The sequence below is a fragment of the Erinaceus europaeus genome, chromosome X (genome assembly GCF_950295315.1).
Source record: "Erinaceus europaeus chromosome X, mEriEur2.1, whole genome shotgun sequence".
Lineage (NCBI taxonomy): Eukaryota > Metazoa > Chordata > Mammalia > Eulipotyphla > Erinaceidae > Erinaceus > Erinaceus europaeus.
Genome location: NC_080185.1, coordinates 29,628,166 through 29,646,674, shown reverse-complemented (window position 1 = coordinate 29,646,674; position 18,509 = coordinate 29,628,166). Strand labels below are relative to the sequence as shown.

The 18,509-nt window shown below is 48.2% G+C and overlaps 1 protein-coding gene across 9 annotated transcripts in view; it reads left to right on the top strand.

The window, feature by feature from the left end:
* The window catches only part of BCORL1 (BCL6 corepressor like 1), a 92,653-nt gene that overhangs the window by 49,896 nt on the left and 24,248 nt on the right, over positions 1-18,509 (top strand). For 8 of the 9 annotated variants that reach the window (XR_009547478.1, XR_009547477.1, XM_060182771.1 and 5 more), the window contains 6 exons: positions 44-124; positions 2,332-2,724; positions 5,681-5,907; positions 13,052-13,273; positions 15,992-16,158; positions 18,361-18,506. Coding sequence is in view for 7 of the 9 variants with exons in the window: in XM_060182771.1 (XP_060038754.1) it covers positions 44-124; positions 2,332-2,724; positions 5,681-5,907; positions 13,052-13,273; positions 15,992-16,158; positions 18,361-18,506 (1,236 nt within the window). In the remaining 2 variants the exon portion in view is untranslated. The remainder of the gene's footprint in view (positions 1-43; positions 125-2,331; positions 2,725-5,680; positions 5,908-13,051; positions 13,274-15,991; positions 16,159-18,360; positions 18,507-18,509) is intronic. The other variant, XM_060182775.1, reaches the window with a different exon arrangement.

The following is an 18,509-nucleotide window of genomic DNA, read 5'->3' as shown; positions in this document are numbered from 1 at the left end:
TGGCATGTTTCTGCCTTCTGCCCACAACCGCATATCTCTCCAGGTTCCTTGGAAAAGAAAGCCAAGAGCAGTTTCCGTGACTTTATTCCAGTGGTTCTGAGCACCCGGACACGCAGCCAGTCTGGTGAGTGAGACCAAGGCCTTGGTCCGTCTTGTCACTTCTCTGTGAATAGAAGCAGAGATCTGGGTGAGTTATTTCACCATTGACCCCTGGGTGCAGTGTTGGGAATTAGATTCACTGTGTCAAGATGCCCAGCTCCTTGCCAGGTGCACAAGTACCTGGGGGAGGTGGGGTGAGGGAGAGGGAATTACCCATGGTTTTAAGAGAATGTACTTGGCTTTTCAGAACAGGGTTGTCACCTCTCTCATTGTGAGCCCATGGTGGAAAGAGAACCTTAGAACCAGGAAAACTGGTTCTACTCTGGGCTCTGCCATCTCATGATGACTGGGGCCAGTGTCGGGCACAGAGCATTTCTTTGAGCTTTGATCTATTTTATTTTACTTTTGTTAAATATTTTTATTTACCTTGGAGAGATACAGAGAGACATTTAAAGGGGAAAGAGGGCGATAGGGAGAAAGAGAGACACCTTCAGCATTGCTTCACCACTTGTGAAACTGCCCCCTCCCCCCCACATCTGCAGGTGGGGACTAGGGGCTTGAACCCAGGTCCTTCTGGTAATGTGTGTACTCAACCAGATGTGCCACCATCTGGCCCCTTGGGCCTTGGTCTCATTGCCCTTTGTGACATATGTCAGTCAAACTTGGGAATGGTTGCTGAGTCATCAGAGCCAGCAAAATTGCATTTGAGCCCCTAAATGTATATTGGTCCACCTGCCATGTCTAGAAAAGGACAGTCTTTGCCAGTGACCACTGTTTTCTGCCGGCCTCCTTGCTGGGAGAGGGCACTGGAGAGGGTTGCTGCCCACCCCCTTTATTTTTGTGCAGAGTGGAGCTTCAGAAGAGGGAAGCAGGGCACAGAGTAAACCCGGTTATCTCCCATTCTATTAACTGACACCTCAACACACTGGAGAGCACAGTGGTAATTGGGCCTCATAATGATGGCCTGGAGGCCTCGAAAAATTCTGAAGTATCCTCTGAATCATCAACAAGCGATTACATTATGACCAACCCCATTTTAGTGTTAAACACATTGCACCGTATTTGAGTCTTTGGAAACTGGTGATCCCTGGGCGATCTCTATGGTGACTCCATATTAACCAGACTATTAGATTAGCCAGAACACTTTGTTCTCTGCTTGATCTGTATAATGGAAAGCTTGCTAGGTGTTTGCCGTCTCTAAGTAGTCTGACTTGAAGCTCTGGTCAAGGGCCACTCTACTTGCCTCCAACCATCTCTTTCTTATTCTGACTGCTCTTGGGTTTGAGGACTGTCAAGTTAATCGCCAGGCCATGGGAGTAAGATGGTGGCATCTCAGGTCTCCTACCATGGAGGATGTCAGCTCTCTAATAAGAGAGCTGAAGAGGCCAAGTTAGGGTTCTTCTTCCATGGTCAGCAGAGTTGAAGGAAGGAGCAGGGATAAAAATGACTCCTTGGCAGGGTAGATAAGGAGGACAAGATGGGTATATGATCTGTTATCCTGGGGTGGTAGGGCAGGGAAGGTGTCAGGGAGAAGTGCCATCTCTGGACTCTTGACCACTCAGTGGGATGTGGGCTCAGTGGAAGAGAAGACTTGATTGGGGCCCACATGGGTCAGACTAACCCAGACCATGTCACAGGAGAGGGAATTCTTGCTTCACCTTTTCTAAAGCTCTTCTTCTGTGATGATTCGGCTCATCCAGGTTGTCCCCAGCAGCAAGACACATTTAGCCACACAAGGAGCAGAGGTGGGGATTCATCATGTCAGCCTACCCTCTTGTGCCCTCTACTACCCTCTTGAGCTCCTAGTTCCCAAGCTGCCATAACCTGTGGCCCTCTCCTGCCCTCTTTATGTGATGCTCAGAACCTTGTAAGCACTAAGCACTAACAGTCAGGAATGAAATGCCACAGCAACGTGGATGAGGAAGGCTGTGAGGTTTTGAAACTTGCTAGTGGTGTGAAATATTGGACTCTCATGCACTCATGAGTGAATTCTTTTGTCTTCACCTCAAAACAGTCTTGTGAGGTCAATAAAGTAGAGGAGAGTTATCTTAATTCTATAGGTGAGGAAACGGAAATGAAGGAGCATTCTCAGAGCATCCAGATAATAATAGCTGGTACAGCCTGAACTTGAACCCAGACCTTCAAACTCCTAATCCAGGGCCCGTCCTTCGACACCATACTCTTTGTCCTTTGAAGAGGTACCTGACCGACCTCTGTGCATCCCATCCACAGGAAGCATCTGTAGCCCCTTTGCTGCTATGGCAGACAATGACATGGGAAGCCAGGAAGTCTTTCCCACAGAAGAGGAAGAGGAGGTGACTCCTAACCCGGCTAAGCGTCTAAAGGTGAGAAAGGCCCAGCAGGACACCCAGTATCGCAGCCACCATGCCCAGGACAAGACTCTGCTGAGCCAGGGCCGCAGACACTTGTGGCGAACTCGAGAAATGCCCTGGACGACAGAAGCTGCCCGGCAATTATGGGACACCAATGAGGAGGAGGAGGAGGAAGATGAGGAGGAGGGCCTGGTGAAGAGGAAGAAACGGAGACGGCAGAAGAGCCGAAAATATCATACTGGAGAGTACCTGACTGAGCAAGAAGAAGAGCAGCGACGGAAGGGGAGAGCAGGTAAGGCCGGCCATGGGGGCTGTGGACCTGGAGAGCTGCTGTCACCAGTGCCCAAACCACAGTGACGCTGGCTTCTGGGACACTCAGGCCTCTTGCCTTCTCTACACCAGCCTCTGCTTCCATAGAAACCTGGTGCTATGAGCTCCAGTTGCCAGAGGGGGTCACTCAACTCCAGCCCCAAGGTTTTAGCTTGGGGTTGCAATTGAATGAGTTCGGACTGACCTGCAGGTGAGCTGAGGACATGAAGGCCCGAATCCTCCTTCCGATTTCTTATGACAGCCTGAACTTGTGGGCAAAGCCACAGTGACATCCTCAGCATGAGACAACTGGACACGAGGGCATTTTCTGGTTGGCTTGAGGGAGTTGGGTCTTTGGAGAGATTGGGTTCTTGCTTCTAGAATCCTGGGATCAAGAAGAAGGAGGGTATTGCCTGACCTGCCTGGGATTCCTCCAACCCCTAAACTAAAAAGAAGCACAATGCCCAACTGCCCAACAGAAGAATTTCAAGTAGAAGTGGGCACAACTTTGCATTCTTGACTAAAGTCATAGAGGTTACTAAGAGGTGAAGCTTTGAGGTGACCCGAGGTGGCATCATTTTATTGGACATGAACTGGAAAAATAGGCAGCCCAAAGGGGAAAAAAATAAACCAAGCTTTCTTCTTTAGCCATGTCAGACGCTAGAATGCGTAATCATGGAAGCAGACTGTTGGCAAAGGCTAATATTGGTACTTGCCGCTGTGTCTTGTTCAGGCTCTTTCCTCTAGTGGGTTTCTAGATGAGCAAAAAAAAAATCTCTGTGTTCGGTAAGAATGGTTCTGTCTCTCCCTCTCTTTTTGTGACCTCTGCCCTTGCAGCAACAACTGATTATCTCCAATAACATTCTTGTTCTGAGCTGCCAATTAGTATCTGCAGTGCCCTTTATGAGCAAAGCCTGAATGTCTGAGTACTGGATGGGAGTGGATTCTGCTTTGTTATAATGTGAAGAAGGCTCGACTTCATTGCTGGTTTTCTTTGAGTCTATACAGCACAGCTCCCATTGTGGGCTAGTTGGTTATTCCTCTGCCATCTCTTGTGTGTAATGTAATGGGTTTGAATTGAGGCTGTTTGCTTTGGTGGATCTTCCGGTCATCTTCCTTGAGATTTCATATTGGTATCTTTAAGAAGGCATTGTGGGGGTGGGAGTAGATAGCATAATGGTTATGCAAAGAGACTCTCATGCTGAAGTCCCAGGTTCAGACCCCTGTACCACCATAAACTAGAGCTGAGCAGTGCTCTGGTAAAGAAGTAAAAATAAAATAAAGGAAAAAAAAGACATTGCCTGGCAAACTTCTCTCTCCTCAGATGGCTCTATTCCCTTCCATTTCTCTCTGTCAGGCAGGTTGACTTCAGAGAGTCAGACAGAGACCTAACTGTTGGGCTGTTGGAAAAGTCATAACATATTTTCCTATGAAAAAATGAGTCATGACTTTTCCAACAACCCAATAGATCATAATACTCCTCTCTGAGCCTCATGGCCTCTCTTATTGTCTCGGTCTTGGAACTCTCCTTTCTTGACCTGCAGAGGGGACAGGAAGAACCACTTCTACTTCCATACCTACTACTTTGGCCCTCTGTTTCTTGTCCATGAAACCCTTGCTCCTCCGCAACTGAATGTATCCCATGGCCTGTCTGAGGAGTGTAGTAGTGGACACATGGTACGGAGTCTCAGGGTCCTCACAGCCACTGGTCTGTTCCTTTTCTTCTATCTCAGCCCAGACTTGTTGCATTGAAGTCATGGTATAGAATGCTCTAGCTGGAAGCACGGTTAGAAGCCATCTGGCACGGCAGTTCTAGGATAGATGTGGGGATCCACTAGTGGGTTGGGGCTGGCGGGGAGGAGAGGGTGGTGTGAGAGCTAACCTTCCAAGAGCTATAGGTCACCTACAGTCAGTCCCTCTGACATTGTGATGATGGCCCCTACATCTGAGTTTGCCTTGGACCACACACAAGAGTATGTGGCCAGAGGAAGGGCCCTTGCTTAACCCTCCTTGTCTCAAAAATAAGAGAGACACTATGGGGAAGTTTGGGAGGCATTAACATCTACAGTGAGTTACCTCACTGTATTATCATACTAGTCCTATGATGTGTACTAGGCTTTCTCCGTTTTACAGATGTGTGGTATATGCCTATAACGTTAAGTAATGATGGATACACACCACCAGTCCGCCCTCCCCCTACACCCAGAGTATAGGACTGGCCCTACATGTGAGGCTCTTGGAACAGACTTCCCAGTATGAGATTAGCATTCACTTTGTCCCAGGAGCTGAGTCTTGAGTTAGAATGTTACTCAGTATGTTGCAGCGATACCAGTGACTTGCTTTCCAACCAGGGAAGGCCACACCTTGCAAGTTTCTGCCATTGCCTACCACTTAAGTAGTCCCATGCCACCCCACTGGTATCAGGAAGTTTCTGTGACTTTGATCTTTGTCTTCTCGGAGAGTGACCAGGTGGGCCTTTCATTTGGAAGGAGGCCATAGCAGAAGCCTTCTGCTATCCATTCCCTCCTTCAGTGTACTTCACACCTCACTTCAGTGGAGCTGCCAACTTTGGTTTTGTATTGGAGTGAAGAAAGAGACTTGAGGGTGGAGGAGGGCTGAGAAGAAAGTTCTGATTTACTTTGGGTTATGGGCCAATCCTTTACAAATTTTCCCCATCTTGGGGCACACACAGGTGTGCTGTCCCTCTGCTGGCAGGGCTGGTGGTTAACTCTGACTCCTATAAGCAGAGACTTGGGTGTTGAAGTCCAGTGTCCATTCCAGAAGCATTCAGCAGACCAATCGGTACCAGAATCTGGCAATTCCACAATTTTGCACTGTGATTTTAATCCCCAAAGGCCTGTGATTCATCTTAGAGGAAGGCGTTGCTCTTCTGTGTTCCATTCACCTGACACCCTCTCTTTCCTGTCTGTTGCCTTCAGATTTAAAGGCACGTAAGCAGAAGACTTCCTCCCAAAGTTCCGCGGAACACCGCCTCAGGAACAGGAGCCTTCCTCTCCCCAGCAAAGCCCAGGGCCTCTCAGATTCACCCAACGGTTTCCTCCCAAGTAATCTGGAGGAGCCAGCTTGCCTTGGCAATTCAGAAAAGCCATCAGGAAAACGCAAGTGCAAGACCAAGCACATGGTGACCGCCTCGGAAGAGACAAAGGTATGATGCCGGGAAGGGGGCTTGTCGGGGAGGCAAGTGGGCTGGAGTGGCTGACTTCCCACTGGCTGCTTAGTCAACAATCCCCTGAGTGAGGGGATTCAGAGGTGCAGGAGAAGCCACACTTCTTCTTGGTCAAATCGATTTTTATTTATGATGGAATAGTGGGTTAGAAGATTGTCAGATTACAGCATATAGTTCTACACCACATCTACCACCACAGTTTTGTGCCCCCACTGGCCCCCAGCAATAACCACCATAATTCTTACAAAGTCTTAGACACAGTTTTTTGTTTTGTTTTTGCTATTTTGTGTGTTTCAGCTCTCTAGATTCCACGTACGTATGAAACCATCCAATAGTAGTCTTTCATCTCTTTCTTTATTTTGCTAGGCATAATCAACCTTCAGTTCCATCCATTTTGTCCCAAAGGATACAGTATCATCTTTTCCGAGTTACAGAGTAGTAGTCCACGGACTATCTGTCCCTTAACTTCTTTAGCCAGTCATCTGTTGACGGGACCCTAGGCTAGCTACTTCCACTCGTTGGCTATTGTGAATAATGCAGCTATGAACATAGATAGAGGTGCATGCATCCCTTCAAATTAGTGTTTGTCTATCCTTTGGATAAATGCCCAAGAGTGGTTTCACTAGATCATAAGACATTTCCATTTTTGTTTTTTAATTTAAGGACTCTTCATATATAGTCTCCCATGTAGTAAAGGCCAAAGATGACACACCCATAACTAATATTCAGTGAGGAAAAACTGAAAGCCTTCTCCCTCAGCCCCCCAAGTTGGAAACTAGACTAGGATTTCCACTACTCCAGTTGTTGTTGTTGTTATTGTTGTTGTTGTTCTTCTTTTTAACATTTATTTACTGGATAGAGATAAATCAAGAAGGAAGAGAAGGACAGAGAAACCTACAGCTCTGCTTTACTGCTCATGATGCTTCCTCCCTGCAGGTTAGGGACCAGGGGCTTGAACCTGGGTCCTCGTGCATTGCAACCTGTGCACTTTGCCAGGTGTACCACAGCCTGGCCCCAAACCTCTATTCTAAAAATGACATCTTTTAGGGACCGGGTGGTGGCCCACCTGGTTGAGTGCACATGTTACAATGTGCAAGGACCTGGGTTTAAATCCCCAGTCCCCACTTTCAGAGAAGCAATGCTGCAGGTATCTCTCTGTCTTTCTCCTCTATCACCTCCTTCCCTCTGATTTCTGGCTGTCTCTATTCCAATAAATAAATAAATAAATAAATAAATAAATAAAATAATTAAAAAAAACACAACATCTCTCTTGGGCCTTAATGTTGAGGAGATTGTGTGGAGTTCCCAGTGTACCATTTGCAATCACCCCACTCTCATCCTGGAATGAGCTCTTCTTAGAGGATCCAAGGTCTGGGTTCAAGTGCATACCAATAATATGTATTTTCCACTGATAACTCCCAACCCCCAAATAAAATAAAATAGAGAAACAAAATAAGAAGAGGTCATACTGGGTTGGTTTTGGTCCTTGTGGTTTTAATGGTGCTTTTCTGCTCCAGAACAGAGAACCTTGGGTGGCACTGGCAGAAGAGGAGAGACTCTGATGCTTGTCTCCCTCCTGGATTCTGCCTCTGGCTCAGACCAGGTACTCAGACCTCGTTCCTCATCGTTCAACATAGAGATGCTACTTTAGGCCCTTCCCTTGTCACAAGAGTACTTGAGGAACAAAGAAGGCCAGGGACGTGAAATGCTTTGCTAGCCATTAAGTACTCTCAGAGGTTGGCTTCCACCCTTGAGCTGAAGTAAGGGATAGGGGCAGAGAGTGGCAGGGTAGCAGTTCCAGTTCTCTCTCTCTCTCTGTCCCTACAGTGACTGTGAACTAGGCATGGTTGTCCTCATCTTAGGCGAAGGAACTGAGATTTGGGAGGGCTAAGGGCACCCCCCCATGAGGTCACCAGGTGGTCACAAGATAGTGACAGAGTTGGGATGCAGAGATGGCATGGCTGTCATTGTGTCTGCCCTGTGAATGGGTGGCTTCTGTCTGTATCCAGGAGACACTGGGGAAAGGGGGACAGGACAGGACAGCCCCTCTCTTCTAGCAGCTCTGGGGAATGTGATTGGCCCCTCCCCTCCCCTATCCTTGCTTCTCCCCAGGTACTCAAATGGCCCTGTCCTATACAGAGGAGGTGACCAGCCTTCTGAGGCTTCTGTTTGCAGATCCCACCAGGCAATGTGTCCACTGCAGTGTTCTTCCCTGAGAGGTTTTGTCCTTTCATGAGGCCTCTCTCTCTCCCTTCTAACTTCCTTTCTCTCTGGGACCCCACCACTCTGGGTACCCCTATGACACAGTGCTTTGTAGTGGGAGGCAAGGCAGGAGAGCTAAGGAGGGTGTATAGCTGGGGGGGTAGTGAAATCCTGCAGCATGAAAGATGGGGGGCATTGGCCAAACACTTCTTCCCTCCAAGGTTAGAGCCAGAGAGGATGGGGGACTCCCCAATGCCTCCACCCCCATTTACTCTGGTTTGTCCCCTCAGTCAGCCTCCCTTTGGCTGCTGGTTTGACTTTAGCCCAGATCTGGGAAGTTTTCCCAGAAGCCTCCAGTAGAACCATTATATGATCTTTTCCCAGAAGCCTCCAGTATTGCCATCATACACACTTTTCCCAGCAGCATCCAATGCAGCTGTTATACACCCTTTCCCCAGCATCCTTCAGTGCAGCCACTATACACTCCCCCTTCCCCGGGCAATCAAGACGTGTTTTGCCTTCACAACAGGTGTCTATCTGTTAGCAGTTGCACCTCTATGCCCTTGGAGGATGGAGATGGATGGCAGGTCTCATTGTTGTAGGATTGGCCAGGGAGAACAAGTGCCCTCAGCTGTCATGCCTTTCCTAGCTTCATGTTTTTCTAGGCTCCTTTTCTGGTGGCTCAGGATGTTGCACATGGCTGACTTGAATCAGGCCAATGCTGTGGGGTGTCCAGGCCTAAGTTAAGTGCTGTCAGGAACCAAAGAGGTAGGGCCAGAGAGATAGCTCACCAGGTAGGGCCATATGCCATATGTGTGGCCCAGGTTCAAGCCCCAGCACTATGTGGGAAGTGTTTGGACACTGGAGGGAGTTCTGGCTTTGTGGTGTCTCTCCTTCTTTTTGTCTCTTAGCTGAATGAAAAAAAAAGCAACCTGGAGTGGTGGAATCACATGTGTGTAAGACCTCAGCTCTGCTAAAAAAATAAAACAAACACATACGTGCATACAAGCAAAAGAAAAGCGAACAACACAAACCCTGTCCCCTGAGGAGTCTAAAACTTAGCAGGGAAAGCCGGACCTGTCCATGAAACAAGGAAGGAGGTGAAGACAGTGAAGCATCAGATTATGTGATTCAGATGAGGGGTTCCAGGGGTGTGGGGAGAGAGGGCAGTATGGAGCAGAGTGCTGCAGAATGTGACAGAAGACCTAGCATTTCAGTGAGACCATGATGCTCTGAGGAGTTTGGATCAGTGGGATATATTAGCCACATGTCGGGATGTGACAGATTCCCCTGAAAACGAGCAGCTTAAAGACAATAGCAAGTTAGCATTCACTCCCACAGTTTCTGGAAGGGAGGAATTCTGGGGCAGCTTACAGGGCCCGGTTTGGTGTCTCCCAGAGGTTGTCTTTAGAGGTTTATGCAGGGTTCATCTGAAGGCTGAACTGGGGCTGGAGGGTCTGTGTCTATGGCGGCCCCTTCACGAGACTCACAGTGTGATACTGGCTGTTGGCAGAAGTCTTCTTGACCTTGTCTGGTGAGCCTCCAGTGGGCTTTTTGAATTTCCTCATAACACAGCAGCTGACTTCTGCTCAGATGGGAGACCCAAAGAGAGAATGAACAGAGGGCCCATTGTCTTGTGGTGTGAGTATGCATGCACACTGTGTTTGGAGCTGCACTCGTGTGCAGTTTCACTGCTCTGGGATGTGTGTGTTTGTTTATTGTTAATTTTTATTCGTGATCTAATAGTTATGTATAAGATAATAGGGATATAACTGCATACCAGTCCTACCACCAAAGTTATATGCCCCCTCAATGGTAACTGTGTTAGTTCTCCCAAGGTCGTAGTTATGGGTTTACTATATATTTCTTTCTTCCATTTTCTTTCTTTCTTTCTTTCTTTCTTTCTTTCTTTCTTTCTTTCTTTCTTTCTTTCTTTCTTTCCAAGTCTGTGTGTTTCAAGTCTCTATATTCCACTCATGAGTAAAATCATTCTATACTTGTCCTTTGCTTCCTTACTTACCTCACTAAGCATAATCATCATCGGTCTCATTCTGGATAGAGAAACAGAGAGAGGGAGAGACACCACAGCACTAGGGCTTCCTCTAATCTCATAGCACTTACCATATGTTGCTGGGGACTCAAATCTGGGCCTTACACATGGCAACAGACTCACCCTACCCACATTGTCTTTAAGACCTCACCTTAGAAGTCACACACTATCATTTCTGCAGTCTCCTATTGTCCCCACAAGCCCGGCCCTGTCCAGTGGCAGAGTAGGCCACCTCAGAGTGTGTCTATCAGGAGGATGTATCTTCAGGGGCCATCCTGGAGCCTGATGGGGAGATAGTCTGCCCCCTCCCGTGATTGATGTTGCTTCCACCAGCAAGGATTCTTGCCCCTCCTCCCAAGGCCAAAAAAGTCCCAAGGCCCAAAGTCTCTTTCAGTTATGACATCAGCACCCAGGTAAGGCTCTTATCAGTTCATTTTGGTCCTGGTGCAGAGAAATTTTCTCGAGTCTGGCTCATCCTAGTTGGAAGACTCCTGCGCTGAAGAGATGGCCTGTCCCCATAGGCCCCAGTAGGCCGCTGTGGCACACACAGGGACACTTGCTCTAGACATTCTGACTCAGAATGGGAGGGAGAGAGGAGACAAATAGGGCCCATTCAGAGGGGAATGAACTCTATGATTTTGAGGGGGTGAGTGATCACACACCCAGTTGAACACATACATTACCATGCATAAGGGCCTGGGTTTGCACCCCTGCTCCCCACCTATAAGAAGAATGCTTCATGAGCAGTTAAAGAGGTATGTGGGTGTCTCTCCATCTCTCCTACCCCTCTCAGTCTCTCTCTGTCTTATCAAACAAAATAGAAAAAAGAAAGGTCATTGGGAGTGGTGGATTTGTAGTGCTAGCACTGAGTACCAACGATAACCTTGGTGGCAATTTAAAAAAAAATGGAGCCATATGGTGACACGCCTGGTTGAGTGCATATGTTACAATGTGCAAGGACTGGGGTTCATGGCCCTGGTCCCCATCTGCAGGGAGAAAGTTTCAGGAGCTTCAGATCTCTCTCTCTCTCTCCCTTCCTCCCTCTCCCTCTCTCTCTCCCTCCCTTTCTTCCTCTTCCCTCTTGATTTCACTCTGTCTTTATCCAATACATACAATATTAAAGAAAGAAAAAAGAAGAAAGAAAACTCTACGGTTTGGGAAGCACCCAGCCTGTGCACTATCCTAGAGCCTTTCAAATCTTTGTCACAGAAAGCTCAGGAGGGAGAAAGAGGCTCAGAGACATTGCCCCCTGCCCTACACCCCAACCCCCAAATCCCACAGGGAACGGATTGCATGGGCAGAAGTCAAACCCAGGTCTGTGTGAAGGCTGAGCTCTGCGCACTGCCCTGAGTAGACAGGTGTGGTTGCAGGGTACAGTCTGGTGAATGGTGAGCAAAGGCCTGCTGTGGTGACTGACATGTGGGAGAAGGTCTTTGCAGCAGGGTAAAGGCTTTAGTCACTGGAAGGCTTTTGTTAAGCATAGCTGTCTCCATGTGCATTTGCCCTCAAGGTTAGCTTCTGTTGTTTTATAGAGACCATTTATATTTTTTTAATATTTATTTCTTTATTTTCCTATTTGTTGCCCTTTGTTGTTTTATTGTTGTAGTTATTGATGTCATCTTTATTGGATAGGACAGAGAGAAATGGAGAGGGGAGGGGAAGACAGAGAGGGGGAGAGAGAGACAGACACCTGCAGACCTGATTCACAGCTTGTGAACCAACTCCCCTGCGGGTGGAGAGCTGGGGGCTCCAACTGGGATCCTCACACAGGTCCTTTCGCTTCACACCATGTTCGTTTAACCCGCTGCGCTACTGCCTGACTCCTGAGACCACTTTTCTGAATCTCAACAAAATGGGATCAAGGCTGGCAAAAAGACATTTAGGGGGTCCCGGAGGGTCCGAGAGGTAGCTCACTCTTGCTGGGCATGTGCCTTGCCACAGGCATGGCTCAACATCAGGCCCTAACACCACGTGAGAGGAGCTGTGTTCTCAGGGACACAGTAGGGAAAAAAGTGGCTCCTGAGCAGTGAAATTATACGTGCATGAGGCTACTTACACACTGAAATGTGCGTACATACACACACATAGTGCTTAAGAGCCTCTTAGGTCCCAGGTTCAATCCCTGGCATCACCATATGCCAGAGCTGAGCAGAGCTCTGATAGTAAAATAAAAATAAAAATAGTGGTCCGGGAGGTGGCACAGTGATAAAGCTCTGGACTCTCAAGCATGAGGTCCCAAGTTCGATCCCTGGCAGCACATGTGCTAGAGTGATGTCTGGTTCTTTCTTACTCTTCCTATCTTTCTCATAAATAAATAAAATCTTAATAAAAAAATAAAAAATAAAGTAAAATAAAAACTGGCAAAATAACTCACTTGGATAGTGTACTGCTTTTCCATATGTATGACCCAGCTTTAAGCCTGGCCCCTAGTGCATTGAAGGAAGCTTCAGTGCTGTGGTCTCTCTTATTCTCTCCTGGACTCTGCTTTATCTGTCTCTATCTATATAAACAAACAAGCAACATTAAGTAAGTGCTTGAGAGAAGCTGGAATGGAGGCCCCCCAGCAAAATAGCTCACTTGAATAGTGGCTGCTTTGCCTTGAACACTACCCAGGTCCAAGTCCCAGCCTCCCTCTGCATTGAAGGAAACTTTTGTGCTGCAGTCTCTCCAACTCTCTCCATCTTTATAAAAAAGAAAACAAAACAAAATTAAAAAGAGGGAAGATGGGATGTTCTCTCAGTCTTTGATTTACAGCCCTTTCATCAGCGCATGTGTCACGTGGCTGAGGATTTGGCCCTCCAGCATTTGGGCACTGGGTAGAAACAGATAGAGGGTCCCTCTCTGGTCCGTAACTACATGTCTGCCTTCCAGGGCAAAGGGCGTTGGAGCCAGCAGAGGACACGCTCTCCCAAATCCCCTACCCCTATGAAACCCACGGAACCCTGCACACCTTCAAAGTCCAGAAATGCGGGCCCCGAGGAGGCCTCTGAGTCCCCAACAGCCCGGCAGATCCCCCCGGAAGCACGGCGACTCATCGTGAACAAAAACGCTGGTGAGACCCTTTTGCAGCGAGCAGCTCGTCTTGGCTATAAGGTAAAGTGCTCTCCAGTGACAAGATGCCATTGCCCCACCCACCATCTGTGGAGGTGCCGCTCCCTGTCCTACCCCCATGGCCTCCTCTGTGGCCTTGGGTAGGGCCAGGTTTGGGGTTGGCCCAGGCTGATCCACTCAAATAGGTTGGTCTCACCCCTGAGATTGTGTGTGTGGATGCAGGCTTACTGGAACGGTTAACTTGGGGTGAAGCTATTGGCGTATTGTGGTTAGTGGTTTATATGGCCTTGAATTTCCCTGAGTGGTGACTCCCCCATTTAGAAAGAAACAAGGGAATGACCATTGCTTACTCTTTATATCCTCCTCCAACTTTTCTTCATTTCGGCTTCCAGGGGCAGAGGGGATGGGGGGTATGTCAGGAATTTGTTGGGGAGAGGCAGGTCTATGCTTCCCTTCTGGAATGGAGAGGGAACCCTAACACTGAGTGCCTCTTTGTCCCAGGTTAAAAGTTCTGATTACTTCCTAGCCTTCCATCTTCATCAGATGCATTGGAGGAGTAGTAGACTAAAAAGTCTCTCCATTTTATGGGTGAGAAAAGCAAGACTTAAAGGTCGAGTGTTGGTGCACCTGGTTGAGCACACATGTTACAGTGCTCAAGGACCCAGGATCAAGTCCCTGGTCCCCACCTGCATGGGAAACCTTTGCAAGTGGTGAAGCAGTGTTGCAGGGGGCTCTCTGTCTCTCTCCTTCTCTGTTTCCCACTTCCTTCTCGATTTTTGACAGTCTCTATCCAATAAGTAAATAAAGATAACAAAAATAAATAAATCAAAATAGAGGAAAGACTTAGGAACAAGTTGAATGTCCAAGATAAAAGTTCACAACTACCTGTATAAGAGTAGGAATAGTAGGAATTCACACCAAGTCTTTGTGACATTTAAGTGCAAAATGGGAAGTGGAAGTCTGACTTGCTCATTATTATGGAATTACAGTGTTGGGCATTTTGGTTGTTTTCTGCTTTCTGTAGAAAAGAATGCCTTGCTCACCACATTCATTACTTGCTCAGTATTTGCTCCTAATGGTGGAGCTGCCTAGCCAGAGCTGCTTTGGACAGTGTCTCATTCAAGTTAACGTCTTTCTCCTTCTAGCTTCTCCTTCTCCTCCTCTCCCCACCCCCCTTTACCAGAGCACTGCTCAAGTCTGGTTTAAGGTGGTGTTGGGGGTTAAACTGGGACTTTGTAGCTTCAGGTATGAGAGCCTCTTTGCATAGCCATTATACTACCTCCCTAGCCCTCTTCTTTTTCTTCTTTCTTCTTCTCCACCTCCTCATCATTAATAATAATAATAGTAATAATAATAATATTTATCTATGAGAGAGAGGGGCAGAGAAAGAGAGAACCAGAGCATCAGTCTGGCACATGTGATGCCAGGGATCGAACTCAGGACCTCATATTTGAGAGTTCAATGCTTCCCCCCACACACACCTTTTCTTCATATTTTATTGGATAGAGACAGAAACCGAGAGGTGAATGGGAGATAGAGAAAGAGAGAGAAAGACTCCTGTAGACCGCTTTACCACTTGTGAAGTGAAGATGGGGAGGGGGGCTTCAAACCTAGTTCCTTGTGCATGGTACTGTGTGTGCTTAACCAGGTGCACCACCACCCGGCCCCTGAGAGTTCAACTTTATCCACTGTGTTACCTCCGGGGGTACACAGACTACTGTCTTTCTTTGGTACCTAATGTGGAAACCAGAGAGCTGCCAAGGGGAGTGGAAAGAAACAAGCAAAGACTAACCCCCTGCCCTCAAGGTTAATGTTCTGTTACCAACCAACCCGGTGCATGGGAAACCACAGAACTAGCCAGGGCAGGGAAAGCAGTTGGGCAGCGCTGGTGGAAGGGTTGGCACCTCATACCATCCTGGGTGCAACAGTGCAACACATTCTGTGTTAGGAGGCAGAACCACCAGTACAGACACACTCACACTGTTGCTTGTTTGCTTCCTTGCTCCATCCAACCACTTAAGAGCTAGCTGGCAGTTAGGATGATGGAGTGACCATGTAGCAGGACCCAGAAGAGGGCCGTCCCAGAAGTCACTGCTGGCTTTCTTCCCCTCTTCTTAAGGACTGCCTCTTTCCCCTTCCCCCACCTGGCATATTAATTAGCCTCATCCCAGATGAAGTAGAAGCTTCCAGACCTGGACTCCCACCTGTCTTTTCATCATCTCAGCCCAGAGAAGCTTGTCAGTACTGTGTAAGTGAAATGACCACACTGAGTTATACTTGGAACATTCCAGATTTGAGAGGCGAGCTGAAACTGACTGCCCTGGGATAAAAATCCAGAGATAATACTTAGACTGGTTCTTTCTTTCTTATTCTTAAATCACTACAAGAGACTCATCTTACCACTCTACATGGCTTGTTTCTGTGACAAGGCCCTGGACTGGGTTCCTGGTGCTCAGAGGGTGATGGTCTGAGGGGTCAAGCTCTGGGAGGGCCTTTGAAAGTCTCTAAGGCCCTCACACCTATGTGAGTATCCTTGGTTTGAACAGCTGGATCCCCTCTGGTGAGGAGACAGCTCAGAGCTGAGGCCTTGCCCAGTGGCAGCTCAGGACTGACTAGTAAGTTTTGAGACAGACACATTAGTCTCCAGAATTAAAAGCCGGGCCTGAGGACTCTCTCAGCATCTTGGGGTTCCAGCTCCTTAACTGGGGTGATTTTGGGTATAAGGCCTCTCTGCTCATGATACTCCTTATTTCCCCGCAGGATGTTGTACTCTACTGCCTTCAGAAAGATAGCGAGGATGTGAATCACCGTGACAACGCGGGCTACACAGCCCTGCATGAGGCCTGCTCTCGAGGCTGGACCGACATCCTGAACATCCTGCTGGAACACGGGGCCAACGTGAACTGCAGTGCACAGGATGGCACAAGGCAAGATGGCTGCTCCCTCCAGCTCATCCCCCCACCCCACCCCCACAAATACCAGTCCCAGTCTGACTTCTGCTGCATACAGGAGAAGTCTTGCAGACCACAGAGGGAACCAGTTTCAGGGGATAGGAGTATGGGCTACAAGTTCCAGTTGACCAATTCACATTGACTTCTAAGGGCAGGCTGGGCATGTTTGGGACTGTGACATCAGATATAGCTGCTCCAGGATGGCCACCTAGGTGCCTCTCATATCACCCTGCCGGTGCACCTGTCTCAGGCAGAATCTGGCACTTCAGGAGACCATCCCAGATTTGATTCTTTGTGTCACTGGGGCTTATGTGCCTGCATGAGTCTACAGCTTCCGACGGACATTTCTTTCCTATCAAAATCATACAGAGAGACAATGAGAGGAGGAGAGACACCATGGCACCATTCCACCATTCACGGAGCTCCCTCTTGGTGTCTTGCATGGTACTCCCATGTGGTGCCAGGGCTTTGAACCCACATCCTTGTGCATGGTAAAGCATGCATTCTACTGGGTGAGATAACTCCCAACTATGGATTTTTTTTGTGAAGGATATACACACAAACACAGAGAGAGAGAGAGAGAGAGAGAGAGAAGGAGAGGGGAGGGGAGGGGAGGGGAGGGGAGGGGAGGGGAGGGGAGGGGAGGGGAGAGGAGAGGAGAGGAGAGGAGAGGAGAGGAGAGGAGAGGAGAGGAGAGGAGAGGAGAGGAGAGGAGAGGAGAGGAGAGGAGAGGAGAGGAGAGGAGAGACTGACCAGAGCACTGCTCAGTTCTGGCTTATGGTGGTACTGAGAATTGCACTTGGGACCTGGGAGCCTCAGGCATGAAAGTCTTTTTGAGTCACCATTGTACTGTCTCCCCAGTCCTAGATTTAATTCTTAATTTGATTTCTCTCCTTTTTTAAAAAAAAATATTTATTTATTAATGAGAAAGATAGGAGGAGAGAGAAAAAGAACTAGACGTCACTCTGGTACATGTGCTGCCGGGGATTGAACTTGGGATATCATGCTTGAGAGTCCAGTGCACCATCCACTGCACCATCTCCCAGACTACTTGATTTGATCTCTATCCACTTTTTTCAAAAGACACCTGCTATGTCTTAAGGCAATTGCGCCACTCTCTTGTGTCAGAGAACCGACTTCCTGGGCAAAATAGCGACTTATGCAGCAAACCAGGTGGGGAAGGGGGTGTAGCTAGTGGTCAAAGGACACAGACTCTGTTTGGCTGCCCCGTCATGTGTGACACCAGTGACTCATCCCTGCTTTGGAACAGTCACCTGGAGCCACTGCTCCTACCTCCAACATCTGCTTTGAGTTGATCCTGGGACCAGGTGGTGGCACATCCAGTTGAAGGCACATGATATCAAGTGCAAGGATCTGGGTTTGAGCCCCTGCTCCCCACCTGCAGGAGTAAGCTTCCCGAATGGTGAAGCTGCAGATGTCTCTCTTTCTCTTTTCCTCTCTCCTCACCTTCCCCTCAATGACTCTCTGTCCTATCAAATAAATAAAATAAGGGGGAAAATGGCCACCAAAGTGGTGGATTCATAGTGCTGGCACTGATCCCCAGCGATCATCCTTGGAGCAATAAAAATTAAATGGTTTCCGGGCAAGGGTAAATAGCATAATGGTTATGCAGTGGTCTGGGAGGTGGCACTGTGGCTAAGGCACTAGACTTTCAAGCATGAGGTCCTGAGTTCAATCCCTGGCAGCACATGTACCAGAGTGATGTCTGGTTCCTTCTCTCCTCCTATCTTTCTCAATAATAAATAAAGAAAATCTTTTTAAAAAGTGGTTATGCAAAGAGACTCTCATGCTTAAAGCTCTAAAGTCCCAGGTTCAGTTACCCACACCACCATAAGCCAGAGCTTAGTAGTGCTCTGGTAAACAGAATAGATAAGAAAAAGAAGTTAAATGGTTTCCTCCTGGCCTCCAGAGCTACCCATAGAGCCCCATTGTATCCTTAGGACCACCCCCTAGGACTTGGGAGATGAATGAGAAGGAGAAAAGAAGGTGCAGTGAGAGGTAAAAGGTTGGGGAGAAGCAGTGGGGGATCCAGGCCACATGCCTTGTCTTACCCACATGGCATGGGGTCAACCTCATTTACTCTGCCCTGATAAGAAAGCCTGAGACCCCAAGACTCAAGTGCTATCCTACCCCCTCTCATCTGTGTCACTTCTGCAGGCCTGTTCATGACGCCGTGGTCAATGACAACCTGGAGACCATGTGGCTCTTACTGTCCTATGGGGCTGACCCCACACTGGCCACCTACTCGGGACAGACGGCCATGAAGCTGGCCAGCAGCGACACCATGAAACGCTTTCTCAGTGGTA